Source organism: Bos javanicus, chromosome 21 (genome assembly GCF_032452875.1).
Source record: "Bos javanicus breed banteng chromosome 21, ARS-OSU_banteng_1.0, whole genome shotgun sequence".
Classification (NCBI taxonomy): domain Eukaryota; kingdom Metazoa; phylum Chordata; class Mammalia; order Artiodactyla; family Bovidae; genus Bos; species Bos javanicus.
This window is the reverse complement of record NC_083888.1, coordinates 54,271,802-54,293,350: the sequence shown is the minus strand read 5'-3', so window position 1 is coordinate 54,293,350 and position 21,549 is coordinate 54,271,802. Positions and strand designations below refer to the sequence as shown.

Sequence of the window (21,549 nt, the reverse complement as noted above, 5' to 3'; positions counted from 1 at the left end):
AGATTGAGAAGAAGCAAAAGGTTACAAAACTTAAGAAATTCTGTCAAGAAGGTAACAGCTGAATTCAAGAGAAGTATACTTCAGAATCATGGTGAATATAAATTTAATATTAAAACAAACCACTAAGCATGATGAATATAAATTTAAGTGATCCCCCCCAATAAATCCGTAACAATTATTGGATGAGTCTTCAGTTTTATTACAAAAATGAAGATGATCAGTTTGATCAAAATGAAAGCTTGCTCACAAGTTTAACATGACTATTCCAAATACAAAGTCTCCTGAAACAACATAGTTTTGATATGATTTTCATTTTTTCAAAGGGATGCAAACATTCCATTTCCTCATTTATTATCTCTATTCCAAGACAATATTTTAACAGGCATTGTTTCTGCTGTTAGATCCAAATTCACAAGGATAATCAAAACACACAGACAGTATCTTGTCAGCAAAGGTTAAAAATCCATTTTTTTTAAAGAGGAGGTAAATCCTTAATAACCAGCCCTTATGTGTTTTCAAAATCTTATACTACACTGACATGATTTGCAGTCAGTTTTTTTCCTACCCTTAAGGCTACAAAACTCTGTTGCAAATGCATTGCAAAAGAATTCTAGACCACTTAATGCAAAAAAATCAAAAAAATAGTTCTCCAATAAAAAGTAAATTTTATAAATGGTAGGAAATAGTATCTGTGGTAAGCTACTAAGTGACATTTTCCCCTATTACTAAACAAACCATGTTACACAGAAACAGGGAAGACAAGTTATCAAATACAACAAGCTTGTACTGTTTACATCCCTCATTAAAAAAAATACTATCATACTTTTCACACACTCCATCTGATATCTTATTTTCTTATCAGGTTGGAGGAGGAGGATAATATTGTCCATAATTCCAAGGAGTCTGATAATTGTACTGAAAAGAAAAAGCAAACGTATCAGCATACAAGAGCTATGACTTTTATATATGAGTTCCATATATAAAAATTTAATTAAAGCAGGTTTCTATTTAAAGAAAACAAGCATGTGTTCACTGCTGAAAAAGACAATGTATTTTGCACACAGATCAAAAGTAGAGAGGTTTTTTCTTCCCCCAAAGAAGGAAAAAAAAAGACTATCCTAATTTATATATATATAATTTCTAGTAACATCTATTAAAAAAAAATCAATTTTAACTGTAAACTTACCTGATACCAGGCACTATAATTATATGCAGCTTGATTTGCCTGCAAATCACCATCAATCATCTGTGTAGATGACGAAGTTGTATCTTCTGTGTGTGCTTTCTTTTCCTCTGGTTCTTCTGATCTAAATAAAAGATCAAAATGGAAACTTTCAGAACTCCCATAGACAAATACTTTAACAAATGGACGAATGTCACCTTTGTACAAATCTGAAGTTCTTGGCTACACTGTTTCATACGATTTCAAATCATGAAAAAAAATTACAACATAAAGGTAATAATTACTTTTAAAGGGATTTCCACTATGAACTGTGTTCTTTTAAGCTTCCTTTCCTGATTCAGCAGGAAGTTACATACCCGTTTTCTGCTTTTCTTTTTAAAGAATCCTGCTCTTTTAGGAGTGTTTGATGTTCATCATAAGCATTCAAAAGCCTGTGAGGGAAGGAGAAACAATCCACTGGAATACACAGAAGCCGAACTTAAAACTTTTAGGTTTTCAAATTACTTCCACTCGGAAACAAAGGCAAGTAGAAATGAACATTGTTGAGAAGAAAAAACAAGCAAGCAGACAAACCTAGCCCTAACTACCTTTTCTATTTGCTTGCCTTGCACTTTCCTTCTCAGTCCATGTGGTTCAAATGAGGCTTCAGAGATAGAGGCCCGGCCAATTACCTTACTAGATGTCTCTGACCAATAACTGGTTTAGAGGTGATCATATGACCCAAAACAAGATCAGTAAGTCCCAGGATTTTTGACTGAGATACTGAAAAAGTGCCTGTTCTCTGCCCTACAGTGGGCTAGAGCTTGAGGGGATGCTGGTCAAGACCTGTGTGTTTATTATTTTTAACACATGGGAAGGGCCTAAGGAGCTGTATCACACAACAAAGACAGTGACCTTGACACTGTTTTTTTCTAGTACAACCTTGAATCCTGACAGTTCTATAATTTGTGTACTTCTGAGATCTAATTTAACAATGCTTACTGAAGACACCTGCCACCAGTTAGGATAAACTATATTTAAACTTTGGCTACGTGATAAACTGAATGAGAACTAAAAATTTCAGAATAATTATCGTTGATTAAAAAGATAATTTTTAATTAAAAAATTTAATGGGCTATGAATTATAGGTTTCAACTGGAACTTACAACTTCAAAAACAATGTCACTTGAAGCAAAACTGACTACAATTATGTAAAGTTTAAAAATAAAATTTAAAAAAATTAAAAAATAAAATCAATGATTTTGTAATTTTCTTTTTCCTGTTTTTGAGCACTGACTGCTAACCCAGACTGGACCACCAGGCAATCACTTTTAAAATATTTCTTAGAAACACAAAGATGGCCTTATTTTTTAAGGTAATCATAAACCTGAACACAGATTTCTCTGAAAGAGAACAGATATTAAAATTTCTCTGAAAATGACCTTGATATTTACATGTTCAACTTGATATTTACATGTTCAACTTCCCTCAACAGCCTGCATATGTACACATTTAATAGGCTATTACCAGTGACACTTGGAGAAGGGAACAGCAACCCACTCCAGTATTCGTGCCTGGAGAATTTCATGGACAGGGGAGCCTGGTGGACTATGGTCCAAAGGGTTACAAAGACTTGGACATGACTAAGTGACTAATAGGAATGGTATGGACCTAACAGAAGCAGAAGATACTAAGAAGAGGTGGCAAGAATACACAGAACTATACAAAAGAGATCTTCACGACCCAGATAATCACGATGGTGTGATCACTCACCTAGAGCCAGACATCCTGGAATGCGAAGTCAAGTGGGCCTTAGGAAGCATCACTACAAAGCTAGTGGAGGTGATGGAATTCCAGTCGAGCTATCTCAAATCCTAAAAGATGATGCTGTGAAAGTGCTGCACTCTATATGCCAGCAAATTTGGAAAACTCAGCAGTGGCCACAGGACTGGAAAAGGTCAGTTTCATTACAATCCCAACGAAAGGCAATGCCAAAGAATGTTCAAACTATCGCGCAATTGCACTCATCTCACACACTAGTAAAGTTATGCTCAAAATTCTCCAAGCAAGGCTTCAACAGTACGTGAACTGTGAACTTCCAGATGTTCAAGCTGGATTTAGAAAAGGCAGAAAGAACAAGATATCAAATTGCCAACACCTGTTGGATCATCGAAAAAGCAAGAGAGTTCCAGAAAAACATCTACTTCTGCTTTATTGACTATGCCAAAGCCTTTGACTGTGTGGATCACAACAAACTGTGGAAAATTCTTAGAGAGATGGGAATACCAGACCACACCTGACCTGCCTCTTGAGCAATCTGTATGCAGGCCAAGAAGCAACAGTTAAAACTGGACACGGAGCAACAGACTGGTTCCAAATTGGGAAAGGAGTACGTCAAGGCTGTATATTGTCACCCTGCTTATTTAACTTATTTGCAGAGTACATCATGTGAAATGGTGGACTGGATGAAGCACGGCTGCAATCAAGACTGCTTGGAGAAATACCAATAACCTCAGATATGCAAATGATACAACACTTATGGCAGAAAGAGAAGAAGTAGAAAGCCTCTTGATGAAAGTGAAAGAACACAGTGAAAAAGTTGGCTTAAAACTCAACATTCAGAAAACTAAAATCATGGCATCTAGTCCCATCACTTCATGGCAAATAGATGGGGAAACAGTAGAAACAGAGATTTTATTTTCTTGGGCTCCAAAATCACTTCAGATGGTGACTGCAGTCATGAAATTAAAAGATGCTTGCTCCTTGGAAGAAAAGTTATGACCAACCTAGACAGCATATTAAAGAGCAGAGACATTCATTACTTTGCCAACAAAGGTTCGTCTAGTCAAAGTTACGGTTTTTCCAGTAGGTATGTATGGATTTGAGAGCTGGACCATAAAGAAAGCTGAGTGCCGAAGAATTGACGCTTTTGAACTGTGGTATTGGAGAAGATTCTTGAGTCCCTTGGACTGCAAGGAGATCCAACCAGTCCATCCTAAAGGAAATCAGTCCTGAATATTCACTGGAAGGACTGATGCTGAAGCTGAAACCCCAATCCTTTGGCCACCTGATGCGAAGAACTGACTCATTTGAAAAGATCCTGATGCTGGGAAAGATTGAAGGCAGTAGAAGGGGACGACAGAGGATGAGATGGTTGGATGGCATCACCGACTCAATGGACGTGAGTTTTGAGTAAACTCTGGGAGTTGGTGATAGACAGGGAGGCCTGGTGTGCCGTAGTACATGGGGTTGCAAAGAGTCGGACACCACTGAGCGACTGAACTGATCTGAGCGAGTAACACACACACACAATTTCCTTAAGATGTTTAACAACTTGTGGGTTGGCAACAAGACACTCAATATTCATTTGAGAGAATCTGGATACTGAGGAATACAAAACATTAAGAGCTAGGATTTAAGCCTATATTTGTCTGATTTGAACATTAATTCTTATTAATTCATTACAGTGATATCTAAATATCTAAGCAGCTCATTTTCCGTAACATTTCCCTTTTTTAAATTTCAAATACAACAGACCTGATACTCAGACCCTCCACAACTCTATTCGCAAGGGCCTAACTGGCATCTCAGATTTGTCTGTATATTACTGCCAAATTTAAATATGTCATTTCATCTCAGTCAAAACTCTTAACAGCTTCCTACTGTCAACCATGTACCACATGTGCTCTGAACTCAGTCTAGCTTTTAAGACAGCACATTTAGCATCAAGTTTTCACTGCTTCATGAGACCCTCCAATCCAATGTAAAAGATGTATTTTACATGAACTTTCATTTGCTTTCACCACTTATAGCCTCTCCTTAGTTTGTCAGCTAAGCACTGAAGAATTGATGCTTTCGAACTATGGTGTTGGAGAAGACTCTTGAGAGTCCCCTGGACTGCAAGGGGGTCAAACCAGTCCATCCTAAAGGGAATCAGTCCTGAATATTCACTGGAAGGACTGATGCTGAAGCTTCAGTGCTTTGGCCACCTGATGTGAAGAGCTGACTCATTGGAAAAGACTCTGATGCTGGGAAAGATAGAAGGCAGGAGGAGAAGGGGATGACAGAGGACGAGATGGTTGGATGGCATCATTGATTCAATGGACATGAGTTTGTGCAAACTGCAGGAGATGGTGGACAGGGAGGCCTGGTGTGCTGTAGTCCATGGGGTCGCAAAGAGTCAGACACTACTGAGTGACTGAACAAAGCTTATCAGAATCCAGTAACAACTAAATGAAATCCCACCTCTTCTGTGAAAGTTGCCAAATAGCCTCTGTTTCAAAGAGATCACAGTCTTCATAATAGTTATACACTACCTCACATACATACATGTATCACCATACCATCCACCTAGATTAAAAAATGGAATTACATATGCCATTTCTTTCATATACTTTCTTCAGTGCAAAACAAAAAGGACACATATAGGTATCTTCTTAACTACCACATAAGGTGGTTAAGAACATAGGCCCTGAAGTAGGTTCTAATCCCTGCTGCACAAAGTAATAGCTAAGTGACCTTGGAAAAACTGCCTAATTTTTCTTTAGCCTCTTTGTCTATAAAGAGAACAGTACCTCTTCCCCTCATTGTAGACTGTTAACATGTTTCGCATTAGGTAATTATAAAACATTTAATATGCCAAGCACATATATACAACTGTATTAAAAGGTAACTCATGTTAAATTTTTCTAGTTTAATTAAAATCTTACTCAGCCATCAAAAATGTTTACACACTTGCCTAACAAGAATCAGGGTATTTCTATTAGGTTATTTTTATACTAGAATTAGGTAAGAAAGGAATGGCAGCAATGTTCTCATCAGTATTTCTACTCTCTATTTTGCAAATTTAAATCTTAAACTTGTACTTTTCCCTAGGGGGAACTCTTACCACCCTCATCTTTTAGCTTTTTACAATGCATGAAGATTAGGTCATTAGGCATGATCTTGGCACCACACTCACTCTTCTCCAATCTGAGATTGCACTCCTATTCCAGATTAACCACATACAGCCTTGGTGACCTATATATTAAATGTTTCTGTGTTTCAGGGTTCACTCCTTCACTCACTTCCTTTCTCACAGAATTCCTGCTTCCTGCCTTCTCTCGTCTGCTCACTGTTTAAAATCACCACGCTAAGATTCTGAAAATAGTTCTGAAGGAAAGACAAACCATACGTCCTCTTATTAAGCACATAAATGTTTGCAAAATTGAATCTACCCCCAAATATACCTAAGGAAAAAAAGAACCTAGGAAACATTTAAAATTTAACAATATACTACTTTGTACTCATCATCAAAGTCCCATCCAAAATAATCAATGTTCTTTTACTGTTCAAATAGATAATATATAATTAAAATCTTACTTATTAACATCTGAACCAAAATCTTCAAGAAATTCCACTTTTCTCTGAGAAAATGTAATTCTCATTTTAATAGGTAATGAACCATGTATAGCTTTGTCAAAACAATTTAGGATATTGTCTTCATTTTGTTTGAGGTCACCACTATATTCCATTTCAAGTAAATTGAGGTATAACTTTGTGTTCTCCTGTGTAAAAAGCAGTACCAATTAATCATATATTTCTAAGATATTCTGATTAGACCATAGTATTTAAAATGCCTTAATTTTCATGTCTGAACTTGAAAAATTCAATATTGAAAATTTATTACATGTAACTCATGTTAAATATTTTCAACATACATATAAACAGGTAAAAAAAGACTAACACACACATTGGTAGATAGAATCTTCTAAACTCTGCACATTGTTAAATGCCAATAAATTAAAATCGTGTATCCTGTTTAGTGTGCTTGACCTACCACAACAAATATGAAGTAAAACACTGAAAAATGATCTCTACATGCCCTAGTAACCTAAATCTTCACAACCACAGATAATCATCCTCAACTGCAGCTGGAAGCAAACCTGTTATAAACCTGGGTCCTAAACAGACACGGTATTTGCTGAAAATCTAAAAAGTGAGAAATTTCCCAGGCACTGTCTTTTGGCATTAACTGATATATAAAAGGAAATACTTTATATATTTTACAGAAGAGGAGAATCATCTCACTGCTCCATGTGCTACAACATAGGCAACTGCCATGCCTTTGTTTATAGTTTCTCCCAAGCCCTCTCATCTACTTAGTAACTGGTAAATTTTCCATAACATTTCTGAATGTGGAGAAAATGGAAAATGTCACAATACTAGCCATACTTTTAATCCCATAATGTTAATTTTCTCAACGTTTTAATGCATAATAATGTGGAAATTGTCTGAAAGAATGGCAACATCAGTTTAGAGGGACTGTTGTCTTCACTTAGTAATAAAATATATTACATACAGACCAAATCTTTCATCATAGTTGCCAAAATGAAAAACAACCAAGAAAGACCCATTTTTTTTTTTTTAATGGAAGATACTCTATAAAAACACAAATACATACTTTGTCTCTTTCAATAGCCTCCAAAAGCACCTTTCTTGATTTTGGAAGGTTTTTTTGTATTTTGAAAAGATGTCGGGCTAGTTTGATAGCATAAAATGATGATTCATTATTTGACTTGGCATTCTTAATGGCTTCCTGAAGCAAACGTTCAGCTTCTTCCATATTTCCATGACGTCGTTCTAAACTTACTCTTCTCAAACGAACCATTGCCAATCCTAGAACACATTCTTCAAATGTTCTCAAGATATTCCTGGCTTCATTAATATTACCTAGAAATAGTAATTAAATGTTTATGCTTTTGATTCAACTTACGAAATATCCTTTATGCCAAGTATTGGCAAATAACAGCCCACAGGCTAAATCCAGCCATCTGATCATTTTTTTTTTAATGGAAAATAGCCATGCTCATTTGTCTACATATTTTCTAAGGCTATTTTGAGGCTACCATGGCAGAGTTGTTAGGAAAGAGACCATATGGCCTGCAAAGCCAAAACATTTACCATCTGGCCCTTTATAGAAAAAAGTTTACCTGACCTTTGCTTTACACCAGTTCCCAAGACTCAATTCTTATATCTTTATCCCAAAGTAACTTAAATCCCAACATATCAACTGAGTTTCCTCATTCTTACCCTGCTGTTCCTCAAAAGCTGCCCAAAGCATATGCACCATGGGTTTCTTTGGGAGATGAATAGTGCAAGCTCTGCTGAAGACATGCCTCACTCCTTCAATGCTATGATTTTCCATGTACTTGGCATACTACATACAGAAACAGAGGAAATACTGAATAATTTACAGTTGAACAAGCCATTAAATATGTGACAGAACGATAAAATTCTATTTTTAAACCCATTCAGCACCTTTATTGAACCACTAGACTAGTTTCTGTAAGGAAGGACGGAGAGGCAACGAGGTTGGCATATGCAGCAGTCAAATCTGGTTGCAAGCAGACCATCTCCTAATGCAACAGATATAGTTATATGAACAACATTCAACAGAAGTACAAAAAAGGTTAGTCACTAGATCAATGTTTATAATATATTCAAGTTTCAGACCATATAATTTACTTACCTTAATCCAAAACTCCTCATAGAGGGCACATGATATGACACATCTTTCAAAGAGAACTACAACTCGTTCATGAGTCCCGTTTTCAATTTCAAATTCTAAGTATTCTTTCCAGTTTTTCAGTTGTGCCTTTTCCAACGGTTTCACATGAAAATATGGTCTTTTAATCTGTAATAAAAGCATGGCATAACAATGAAAGTAAACCACCACCAAAACATGCATTACTATAGTAATGCAAATTGTTTAAATTATAAATATAATAATGAACCAGAAAATTTTAATCACCATATCTCATGATGAAAAAGATTTTTAAAGTTAAAATCTCTTTAATTACTTAGGTTTTATAAATTGAAAGAACAAAATTATTTTCCAATTATTCAGTCATTTTAACAGAACTACACAATTTTATGTTCAGAAAATTTTATTCTTTGCTGAGTATTTTTGAACCGAACAATTATACAACAGTAATGGAAAGCAGATCAGTGTCCATCACAGATGAATGGATAAAGGTGATGTGGTATACACACACACACAGCACCCCCTCCCCACACACACACCCCCACATCCGCCTCCCCAATGGAATACTACACCCACCCCCAATGGAATACTGCTGCTGCTGCTAAGTCGATTCAGTCGTGTCCGACTCTGGGACTCCATAGACAGGAGCCCACCAGGCTCCCCGTCCCTGGGATTCTCCAGGCAAGAACACTGGAGTGGGTTGCCATTTCTTTCTCCAATGCATGAAAGTGAAAAGTGAAAGTGAAGTCGCTCAGTCATATCCGACTCTTCTCGACCCCATGGACTGCAGCCCACCAGGCTCCTCTGTCCATGGGATTTTCCAGGCAAGAGTACTGGAGTGGGGTGCCACTGCCTTCTCCAAATGGAATACTACTCAGCCATAAAAAAGAATGAAATAATGCCATTTTCTGCAACACAGATGCAACTAGACTAACATACTTAGTGAAGGAAGTCAGAATGATAAAGACAAATATTATGTCCTATCACCTATATGTGGAATCTAAAAAAAAAAAACAACAGTGAATATTAAAAGAAAAAAAAAAAAGTAAGGTAAATAAGCAGTTGCCTGGGGCTAAGAGTCAGGTGGTTACTGACTTGAAATGGGGACCTTTTGAGGTGACAGGATAGTCCTATATGCTGACTGTTGTGATAATCACAATGCTTGTCAAATGTCATTTTACTAGCCAATCTCAAAAAAAACAACACATACTACATGATTCCATTCATATAAAAGGCCAGGACAGGGAAATCTATAAGAATTGAAGTAGGTTAGTGGTAGTTGGTAGTATGGAGGAATAAGCAGGTGAGGGGTAAAAGCTAAAGAGTTTTTCAAGAATGATGAAAATGTCCTAAATTAACATTCATTAAATGTTCTAAAATTAACTGTACATACATATCTGTGAATATATTAACAACTACTAAAGCGTACACTTTAAGTATATGGCATGTGAATTACATCTCAATAAAATGCATAAAGAAATAAAAGCCTTCATTTTACTCTACTTAAAATAGGTACATTTTGTTATATTACATAAAATGACTCAATGAAGTTGATTTTAGAAACCGAACTGTAATAAAATGGTTCAGATTAAACAGGTAACTTGAAATTCAAATAAAATCTGAATTCAATATTTCTAAAGTTGATAATGGAAAATTGATAATGGCAGCCATAAATGCAACAAACATTACTTAAACAAGCAAAAATAAAAAGCAGAGACATCACCCAAAACTAAAAGAAAAATACATTATTCCTATCTGTATTTTGAAGCCTATTAATGACAACAAAAAAGCAAAACACTTACACCTTCTTCAAATGTCCACCTTTTACTGACTTCATGCTCATTGTAATTAAACATTTCTTGATGAATTTCAATGATTCTGTGTCTCATATTTTCTATTTCTGTAATAAGCTTGGGAAGAAAAAAAATGTAAACATGTAAGTTATATACTAAAATTTTAAAATATCACTGTTTACATTTAAGTACTATCCACACTTTAATCCTAGTGATGGGTTTCTGTTATCAATTATGTACAAAGTACAATTAACGATACTGAAATTAGTAACAGATTTTCATAATAAACCACTTTCTTATATGCCTTAAAAAAAAACAAGTCTAGTACATCACAACATAGGAGAAATTATCCTTTTACACTAATTTAGTTTCAGGTGTCTCTTAGTAAAACAGATCATCTGCTTTAAATCTATATTTAAACTATACTAGCTAAAGAATTCCTACCTGCCTTAATTAGAAATTAATTTTATAAGAGCTACAAATCATACCACACATGCAGTCAAGGGACATAAACTCTATAGTTTCTCACACATGGAAATTTTTTTTTTTTAGTAAGTCTGGTTACCTTTGCTGGATCAGTTATGTCTTCTATTCCTGATGGCAGATCATCACCAGGAGGACCATCATCACCACTATGCCCATTTACAGAAGCTAATTCCCTTCTCAGCTGAATAAATTGTTCACCAGTTAGAAGATCTCTAGGCAAATTATTCTGAACATGGTCTTTAAATCTAATGAAAGACAATAAAAATACAAGCTCTATATATGAAGCATAACTTTAGATCCAACATTACATTTCTACTTACACATTATTCTTTCAAAGGAACTCTGACTTAAACAAAACACCACCAAACAACCCCACACCTTTTTTCCTCCTTTTCTATAGTAATAACCTACCACCTGATAAAACAATCTACAGACATCTTCATTTCCTTCCTGCCTTTGCAACAGAATGATGAAGCCAAGTCATACACTGAAATCCTACTTTTGTCCATTACTAATTATTTGACTTAAAGGAAGTTTATCCCTTTTCTAATGTTAGTTTTCTCATCTGTAAATTTAAATATAGCAATCCGTATCTAAATAATAAATGATTACTTATAAATGTTCAACAAATTTTGCAGTTTCTTTGGAACTTACCTCCCAATTACTCCTGAATTCATTCGTCTATGTCAAATACTCCAACGAAACTGCCCTAATTAAAGTCATCAAGTACCCTATGTAAGAAAAATTAAATGGATACTTGTTGGCTCTGAGTTATTACCTTCCTGGTTTTCCTCCAAGTCTCTGACTGCTCCTTGATCTCCTTTGAGGGGTCCCCACTACAGCCTGCCCCTAAATACTAGTATGCCCAAGGATTCTGCTCTGCATTTAGTTGTCAAATGTTTTTATATACTTTCTGGCCAATCTTATTAATATAGCTTGAAATAATAAGCATATTATGATGACTTATACAACTCTGCTGCTCCTGCTGCTGCTGCTAAGTCGCTTCAGTCATGTCCGACTCTGTGCAACCCCATAGATGGCAGCCCAACAGACTCCCCCGTCCCTGGGATTCTCCAGGCAAGAACACTGGAGTGGGTTGCCATTTCCTTCTCCAATGCATGAAAGTGAAAAGTGAAAGTGAAGTCGCTCAGTCGTGTCCGATTCTTAGCAACACCGTGGACTGCAGCCTACCTACCAGGCTCCTCCGTCCATGGGATTTTCCAGGCAAGAGTACTGGAGTGGGGTGCCATTGCCTTCTCCAGCTTAAGCCTAAAGTGAAAAAAATGTTATTCGCTCAGTTGGGATCTTTGTGTGTCTGACTTTTTGTGACTATAGCCCATCAGGCTCTTCTGTCCATGGAATTCTCCAGGCAAGAATACTGGAGTGGGAAGCCATTCCCTTCTCCAGGGGATTTTCCCAACTCAGGGATCAAACCTGGGCCTCCTACATTGCAGGCAGATTCTTTACCATTTGACCCAGCAGGAAAGCCCAAACCTTTCCCCTAAATTTCAGATTCACTTGCCAACACTGCATAAAGAAATACAGATTTTAAGCAAAGACTGTTTTGAAAAACATGTAATTTCATTTATCTACACATACTAGTTTATATATACACACACACACAAATTTTAATCAAAAACACAAAGCTGAGGAGCTAAAATATCTACACCATCTTAAATTGGAACCTTATATACAACATGTCTTCAAGTGTGTCACTTTAATCCACAAATCAACACCCTCAGGCATTTCTAATCTTGATATCGTCAACCCCTAAGTTTCCCAATCTCTTCCACCTACCTTATTTCTTACATTCCACTGGATACCAGGTCCAATTTAGTCTACCTTCTGAATATGGCTCCATGCCCTCATTATTTACCAAAATAAACATAAACCTGTGTCCTGATCTCATTTCCTCCTACTCCCACCTCAATACTGCTATCAAAAATGTTAAAAAATAAATAAGAAAAAATATTAAACAGGATCATATCCCATCCTCATCCCCAAAATCACTTCAATGTTTATTACCCTGCATTCAGACTAAAATCCAGTCTCCATGAAGTCTTTCATATTCTTACCTAGCCTCTGACCCAGGCCTGCATCTTCAACTTAATTCTCAGAGATGGTTGCACATGTATTATAACTTATGGATTTCCCCTAAGTTTTTTAAAACTAATTTAGGCTACTGACACCTGGATTTTCACGATTTTAAAACTTCCATAGGGACCACCCTGGCAATCCATGGGTTAAGACTCTGCACTTCTAATGCAGGGGCCATAGGTATGATCCCTGGTCAGAGAACTAAGATGCCACATGCCATGAGGTACGGCAAAAAAAAAAAAAAAAAAAAACTTTTACAAACATATGTAAATAACATTGGAAATCAACAAATAGAGACTTAACTTGATATATTTTATCACCAGGAGGAAAAAAATATAATTGCCTTATTTAAAAAAAATTTTAAATGAGGAAGTAACTTCTCAAATGTGTAGTACGAAAATAAACATTTAATTCTCATACATTAACATTAAAAATTGTCAAGATATAGATAAACTTGAAATAAGGTAAAACTGAAAATAAACTTTAAAACAGTTGCCATGTTAGAAACTTCTTTCACATGGTGATAACATATGCATAATACTTTTTCATTAGCTTTTTCTACTATAAAGCTAATTTATTAACTCTATTAATAGAATGGCTGAGTGCCTAATACATATGGAACTGTTTTCCTATGTATTAAGGATGAGTATTTTTCAGTCACTAAGTTGTGTCTGACTCTTTGTGACCCCACGCACTGCAGCACGCCAGGCTTCCCTATCCTTCACTATCTCTTGGCGTTTGCTCACACTCATGTCCGAGTCAGTGATGCCATCCCAACCATCTCATCCTCTGCCTCCCCCTTCTCCTCCTGCCCTCAATCCTTTCCAGCATTAGGGGGTTATCCAATGATAAAAAGAATTAAAAAGCCTCCGAAAATGACAGACATGTAAAGGATACAGGAGACATAAATTCAAAGGAGCGTTATTAGTGCTAAGAAAAATGAAATAAATGTAGGCAGAGTGCTGGTACAAATTATAAGACAGTTCTGTTTAGGTGAACTGGAAAAAGTGTCATAGAGAAAACATTAAGCTATATGGGTCCTGAGGAATGAGCTCACCAGATAAATGAAAAGCGGAAAAGGCATTACAATCATAAAAGTATAAATCAACACTGCCCATTGGGAAATTATCAGTACTTACTTACGTTTGTCTAGAGCTTACGAACTACCAGGGACTGAGCCTGAGGAGTTAAGATCATACCACAAAAGTATTCATGCTAGGGCGATTTTAAATTAGATGTTTTCTTAGAGATAATGTTCAGTGTATATCCAATATACAAGCCTACACAATAGAAGTATTTGTATTACAGCACTCAGAATACTTCTTTTAGAACATGCGTCCTCTTCTACACTTATGAGTAACTTAAGGGCCAAGTCATGCACACATATCTTCTACAGGCCTTTATTCCTTCAAATTAAATGTATATGATCTGGTACACAGCAAGTGCTAAATAAACAGGGGAAGTATATTTGACAGAAGAAACCATTTCAGCAGTTCTTAAAGCAGTCAAGGGAATTAGTTTATTTATATAAACTATAAGATTTACTGATACAAATATTATTTATCAGTCTGGTATACTCCTAAGGAAAGTGGTTCTCCATGAAATGAAAAAGACTAGATTAAAAAGTAGTATGTAAAACGCAACCCACTGTATCTCTATTATAAGTACATATGCATTTTAAAAACCCAGTGAACTATTCAAAAAAAAAAAAAGATTTAGAAAACTACACCAAGAACTTTGGGGCCACAATGTCCAGGTTCCAATCAACTTCCAAGCACTTACCAACTCTGTGATCTTATGCAAATATTTTAATCTTTCTTTACCTCTACTTTCATAAAATGTGGAAAATAACAGTATGATACCTCCATGGTTTATTGTGAGGATTAGAAGTTATAAGGCACTCAGAATACTGTCTGTATAACTGCTTCTTAGTCTTATTTTTTCTCATTCACCAACAATAAAATTATAATCATAGATTTTACCTATACTTTAGATTGATTTATGAAAGGAATGTGCTTTGATCCAGAAGACTTTTAAAATCTTTTTTTAAAGGTTTAGAAAAAATTAAAAATATTTAACTTTTAAAATTTGACCAAGAATTTCCAGATGCCAATCCTTGTGTTAATCTCTTTTAGCAAGTATCTCCCTAGGTCATTTATACCCTAGAAACCTGCACACCTCCTCTAAATTTCATGAAAAAAAAAAATAAATAAAAGAGAGAAATGGCACATTCAGACCCACGTTTCCTGTTTCTAACGTGGGTCTGCAGAGATTTAGCAAATTGATCCATAGTTATCTACAAATGCTTCATGAAGTTTTCTACTTTTTAGTAAAGAAAATTTCAGAAAATCACTTAAAAAGTACCTAAGTTTACAGGTTCTACCACAATCCCAGTTATAAGAATTATGACAAAAATATAGATAATATGGCAGGTAAGAAGAGCAAACATTTATCAACACAGTCCTCATACTTTCTTGTTCAGAAAGACTGAGTCTGTATCAGTATGATACTTGAATACATCAGAAACAGAACATGCAAATCACAGTACAAAGAAGAGTTGTTTCATACAGCACTCATTAAAATGCAATGATACCAATCATAACAGATTATTGTAGTAGAAAATTAAACTGAAATAATTTTTGATTGTTTGAATATAAACAGGATTTAACTACAAAAAATACGTTCTTCACTGTTTTGGACGTAAGATGCTGTATGAATCACAAGAATGTACCTTGAGTAATTTATTACATTTCAAATAAGCTTCTACTATGTGCTATATACTGAGTTAACCATAAGAATAATAAAGCTTGGATTATTTTCACTACTCTGAAATATCCTAAAAGAGAAGTCCTGCTGTTTCCTCATCTATAAAACAGATCAAGGGAACCTTATATCTAAAACCAGTGAAGTTCATAAACTATATCAAAAATGTCAAAATTTTAAAGTATATATAAATTGATTATTGAGCAAAATAAATTTGTTTGCATCTAATAGAATCATACATTTCAAGAGAATAATTATCCTTAATATAAGAAATTAATTACCTGAGTTATCACAAAAAAATTTTAATGATCTGATTTTTCCACTCACCTCTGAAAATGATGACTATATAGCTGTGTCGGAATACCAAGAATACGATCATATATAGCTGTAACTTCTCTCAGGTTTCCCTGTTCATTTTCCCAGTTTATATACATTTCCCACAGTCTGTCCGAACGGAAATCTGTTCCCGCAGCTAGAACAGCATGCTCAAACGTTCTGAAAATTTAAATTACCTCTATGTTATCTTTCCAAGATAAAATCACTTTAAATATATTATTTCTGCATTTTGCAATATATACAAACATCAAATCAGTAAGTCATACATTTGAAATTAATATGATTTATATGTCAATTATACCTCATTTTTAAAAACAAAATATTTCTAAATTTTAGGAGATGTTAAATTCAAAATTACATGCAACTTTACAAGTATAGATTAAAAGAAGGAATAATAGACAAGTGCATATGACAGCTGCTTAAAAAAAGGGAAAATATAAAGGGAATAGATAAATGTACTTTTATGTAGCTGTATATTATTTTATATACCATAAATGTGCAATGCAAATTACACTACAAACATATAAGAGTGACAGAGCAGACACTAAAATACTCGTTAAACTAAAATGTCTGTTGAATAGATTCCTCTAGGGCAAAAGACAAAGTGACAACATTTATCTTAAGAAACAGTTGTCTGACAAAACAACTCTCCAATGAGGGGGTCCAGCTGCCTCTTTGGGTAATGAGAAATATACATATACTTTAAAACTCAAAATTCTCTCCTGATTCTAAAATTGCACAATTAATGTTTACTAAAAAGTCATTTATTTTAAAATATTTACGCTCATTTCAAGAGATTTCTGTAAGCAATTTTAATTACAGGATTTGATACCTCAAAGGGATAAAATTTTAGATACATATTTTCAAAATAAATATTATAATCAAGAGGGATTTTTAACAGTATAGAACTATACTACCTAAATTAATCTAAAACTAAACAGAATCCCAAAGCACTAAGAATTAGGTGGAACAGAGAAAACAAATTCTAACATTCATCTAACACATAAAAATACAAAATATTTTTCTAAAAGGATAAAGAAGCAGGCATTTTCCTGAAAGGTCTCAAAGGAAACAAGGAAGCTATAGAAATTAAAGGCATGACACTGGCTCAGTATCATCAAAATGGATTAATAAAACAGTTCTCAAGAAAATAAACCCATGTATTTTTGAGAATTTAGAATATGATAAAAAAGTTATTGGTATTTTAAATCCATACACAAAAAAATTAGCCAATGAAGACAAGACAGACTGTTCAACAAATGGGAGGAAAAAAAAACGTTAATCTCTGATTCACAGAAGACACAAACGAAGGTTAATCTGTCTCACAAAAGGTACAAACTAAGTATCAGATAAATGAGGGACAGAAAAAAAAAAAGTCTACAAAAAGAATTAGTAGAAAACCCAAGATTTAAATACCCTTGTCAAGACAGGCACAAAACTCAGAAACTAATAAAACAATGAAAATTGAACCACGTTAAGAAAAAAATCAAACACCTCTACACGATAAAAATACCCAATGGAAAAATGCTTTAAGGCCCTAAGGAAGTATTACTTTCAACTCAAAATTCTATACCCCATGGGATTCATCAATTGGGTGTTTCAGATATATAGGTTCAAAAAATTTTTTTTCATTCCAAGCATCCTTTATCAGGAAGCTATGGAATTCACTCCTCTAAAGGTATGCAAGAACCAAGAAAGAATAGAATCTAATTAATAAACTAATAAACAGAACTTAGAAGGTAAAGACATCTCCTAGGATGATGATAATAAGGAAACCTGTAAACAGCTGCTATACAAAAGAATCAGAATAGGACCACCAGTGCAGATTACAGAAGAGGGGGTCCCAGGACGGTATCTCCAAGGGGTCAGGGTAGAATTTACAGATCTCACAACATAATTCTCTAATTTTCAGATTAAGTAGAATAACACGATACATGTATTTTTTTTACTTTCAAAAAAATAACTTACATAGATAGTAATTGTAATTGTGGAAAGTGAGTAGTATTGACTACTGAAAGTAGCTGTTGGAAGGGGTAGAAAATTTTAAGTGTTCCAAGAAAGCCAGGCAAACGGAAAAAGAGGCAGAGGTAAGAAAAGGGGTAATCATAGGAAAAACAAAAAGCTACGAAACCTATCCATATAGGAAAGATGAGGAATGGGAAGACAGGGTATAAATGAACTAAAAATTCTCATATACCGTAACGGAATGATAATGTCTACAGCTAGTGAAAGAGAAGCAGAAAGCAGTAGAGTGCTATTGCTATCAACATGTTGGAAAATAATAGAAGAAACAGCTAAAATATGTGAAGAGAGGTGGAAGGACCACTTCTTGTTACAAGTAGTTTAACATTAACTGTCTAAACTATATGCACATATTTTGATAAAAATAAAAACCAAAAATACATTTTAAATTCCTATAATTCAAAGGATAATTCAGAAGTAAAATAATCATATAACTAGGCAATGTGAAAATGGCTTATATAGACAGCATCTGAAAAGAAAAGACGGTAAACCAAGATATGTAAATCAAGAAACCTAGCGATAGGTGAATTGAGATAATGAAACACTACAGAAGGTTTAAAAAAAAATATGCCATGACTGGGAAAATGACTACCTTCACACACTATGAGAGTTTAAAACTGGTACCACTTTTAAAGGAACATTTGAAAAAAATAAATAAATAAAGGAACATTTGATAAATGTAGCTGTGTATTTCCTTTGATACAAGTTCCATTTCTATAGTGCTCTATATAAATACTGACTTATAAGAGATATTCACTACAGCACTATTTCCTATAAAGATTTGGTTAAATAAAATACAGTACCTTGATACTGTAAGGTTAAAAAATGGTAGGGAGAAAGTCTAGAACATTGTTAATTAAAAAAACAAAGACAAATATGTATAATAGATATACACACAGATACATGTATATCTATATATATCTGAAAGAATAAACACCAAGTCATTTACCATGAGGGGAGACGGATTGAAGACATAAGAAAACAGCGTATGGAATGGTGGAGGAACTTTATTATGTACATTTTTTAATAATCATGCATAAGTTTACTAGGGTACTTTTTTACAGTGAAAAAGCATATAAAAGTTATACTTTCAGTTTAGCATCTATAGTAGTTCTATTATCAATATCAGAATACCTGACTTATTTATATCTTTAAATACTTAGTTTCACATACCCTCTTACAGTACTGTTTGTCTCAGGATCACCAGGGTCCAGTGTTTCTTTTAAGAAGTTTATATAGTGTATCCAAAGGTCAACACTCAGAGGTATTGCCTGAAGCCCCCGGCGATACACCTAAGAAGAAAACAACAAACTGTACTTCAAATATTTAATTATGTCTTAACAGAGAGGCAACACTGTGTTATCCGGTGAACCTTAGAAATACTAATTACTGGAATTTTGTTTAAATAATCTACCATTACCATTTGGGTGGAGGTTGGATAGAACATGGCAATGTTCTGATCCCCACGTGCAGAGTCTTGATCTTCAAAGCGCAGCAGTCCCTGCATTCTGACCGGGCTGTGTGGGCAGGCTTTGGGTTACAGACCATAGGGCACAGACCCATTAGAGCATCAATGACAGCGTCTGACCAAAAATGCAATAAGACGTAGCAAATGTGACTAGCAAACCAACTATATTGTTTGGAAAATGAGAAATAAATGTAAGTGAGAGAAAAGCCCTGCCCTACTTGTTAAGCTGCAGTGTAATACAGAGGCTTGCACTGCAAAGCTTGACAAACTGTAGAGGTTTAACGCACCTGCCAACAAAGAGAGAAAATATTAGCTACAAATGCCACAAGAGTGACAAATGCAAATAAAATACCCTATAAAATTGTTTGACCATAAATCGTAGGTACTGCCAGCCAAAAAAAAAAAGTCTTTGCTTTGTTATTATTTGGCTTACAGTACCTAATGGAGATAATTTTATTCAGTAATGTACGCACCTCATCTGATTGTTTAATGTTGTCATGTCGCTTTTCAAGGTCTGCATACTTTTTCCAATAACCATAGCAATACGGATAGTGTATGAAAAATTTGTCAAATGCTTTCCTGGCAGCCATCAAGTGATTCTGATGAAAATAAAACAAAGTGTTTAAACATCTTGAAAATTTCTGTCACAAAAGCATTTATTATTCCTTCTAATATACAGGCATACCTCAGAAGAATTGCAGGTCTGATTTCAGACCACTGCTATAAAATGTGTATCACAGTAAAGCAGGTCATACAATTTTTTTTGTTTCCAAGTGCACACAAAAATTCTGTTTATATTCTATTGCAGTCTAAGTACGCAATAGCATTATGTCTAAAAAAAGCACCGTATATACTTTAATTTTAAAATACTTTATTGCTACAAATTGCCAAAACAATTATAAAACAGTAATATGAAATACCACTGATCACAGGTGACTATAACAAATAATAAAAAGTCTGAAATATGGCAAAAAATATCAAACATGTGAACTAAACAGGAAGGGAGCAAACACTGTTGGAAAAACAGCACCAACAGACCTTCTCAATGCAGGACTGCCACAAACCTTCAATTTGTGAAAAATGTAGTATCTATGAAGTTCAATAAAGTAACGCTCAATAAAATGAGGTATGCCTGTATCATCTCAAATAAAATAAACGGCAGGCTTAAAAACTATTCACTCAACAGCTCTGAAACAGAAGGAACTAGTTCTGTCAAACAGCAGGGTAATTTTTTTTTTATTTTAGCAATTTTATACACATATACATACACACACCAGTCTTTACAAACATTAGAATTTGATTATAATACTCTCTATAATGTACAAATGCCACGAAAGCTATTTTCTGAAGCTAAAATATATATATTATTTATTCAACTTAATCTGAAAATCATAAAAGAGGCAACTTCAATTACAAAACAATAAGGCTTAGTCTGATATTGTTTAATCTAATCCCATTGAAATAATTACTAACCTCCTGTTCTACATACTGAAGCAAATATACCCAGCCTGTAAAATCCTGAGGATTACTTTCTACAGTTTTCCAAAACTTTTCATATTCTGGAGGGAAGTTTGCTTCTGTTTCTGTCACTGGAAGGTCCACAGTACTTGCTATTTCATTTTCTTCTGTAGTTGTGTTCACATTAGGAGATCCATCGGGTGACTGCTCCATTTCTGTAACATTCATAATCTCCGTACTAAAATCAGCAGACTGCTCTACCGCTGCCTCTGAACTGCTGCCTATGCTGCCATTACTGGAATTTCTGTACTCATCCATGTGAGAGTTTTGCATAGCTGTTTATTTCACCTTCAGTTAATGATCTGTGGAAACAAAGAGAAACAACTTCCAAATGTTTATTTGGCATTATCAAAGCCATCTTTTAAAAGCCTGTTAGCTA

The 21,549-nt window shown here is 34.7% G+C and overlaps 1 protein-coding gene and 1 non-coding gene across 7 annotated transcripts in view; both read right to left on the bottom strand.

The window, feature by feature from the left end:
- Window positions 1-86: 86 nt before the first annotated feature.
- The window catches only part of PRPF39 (pre-mRNA processing factor 39), a 34,999-nt gene continuing 13,536 nt past the window's right edge, over window positions 87-21,549 (bottom strand). Inside the window, exons 1-14 of one of the 6 annotated variants that reach the window (XM_061395026.1) lie at window positions 20,126-20,210; window positions 19,871-19,939; window positions 19,605-19,767; window positions 19,358-19,476; window positions 16,154-16,321; window positions 11,046-11,211; window positions 10,490-10,597; window positions 8,673-8,837; window positions 8,234-8,360; window positions 7,605-7,873; window positions 6,524-6,708; window positions 1,540-1,614; window positions 1,187-1,307; window positions 87-915 (exon numbers count right to left, since the gene is read on the bottom strand). In XM_061395026.1, the coding sequence (XP_061251010.1) occupies window positions 859-915; window positions 1,187-1,307; window positions 1,540-1,614; window positions 6,524-6,708; window positions 7,605-7,873; window positions 8,234-8,360; window positions 8,673-8,837; window positions 10,490-10,597; window positions 11,046-11,211; window positions 16,154-16,321; window positions 19,358-19,476; window positions 19,605-19,691 (1,647 nt within the window). In that variant the 5' untranslated portion in view covers window positions 19,692-19,767; window positions 19,871-19,939; window positions 20,126-20,210 and the 3' untranslated portion in view covers window positions 87-858. Of the gene's footprint in view, window positions 916-1,186; window positions 1,308-1,539; window positions 1,615-6,523; window positions 6,709-7,604; window positions 7,874-8,233; window positions 8,361-8,672; window positions 8,838-10,489; window positions 10,598-11,045; window positions 11,212-16,153; window positions 16,322-19,357; window positions 19,477-19,604; window positions 20,252-21,125; window positions 21,473-21,549 lie in introns of those variants that run through there. The other 5 variants (XM_061395022.1, XM_061395025.1, XM_061395024.1 and 2 more) reach the window with 5 other exon arrangements.
- LOC133234835 (small nucleolar RNA SNORD127) lies at window positions 7,444-7,529 on the bottom strand. The gene has a single exon (XR_009732331.1). It is a non-coding gene; the product is annotated as a small nucleolar RNA SNORD127 (small nucleolar RNA).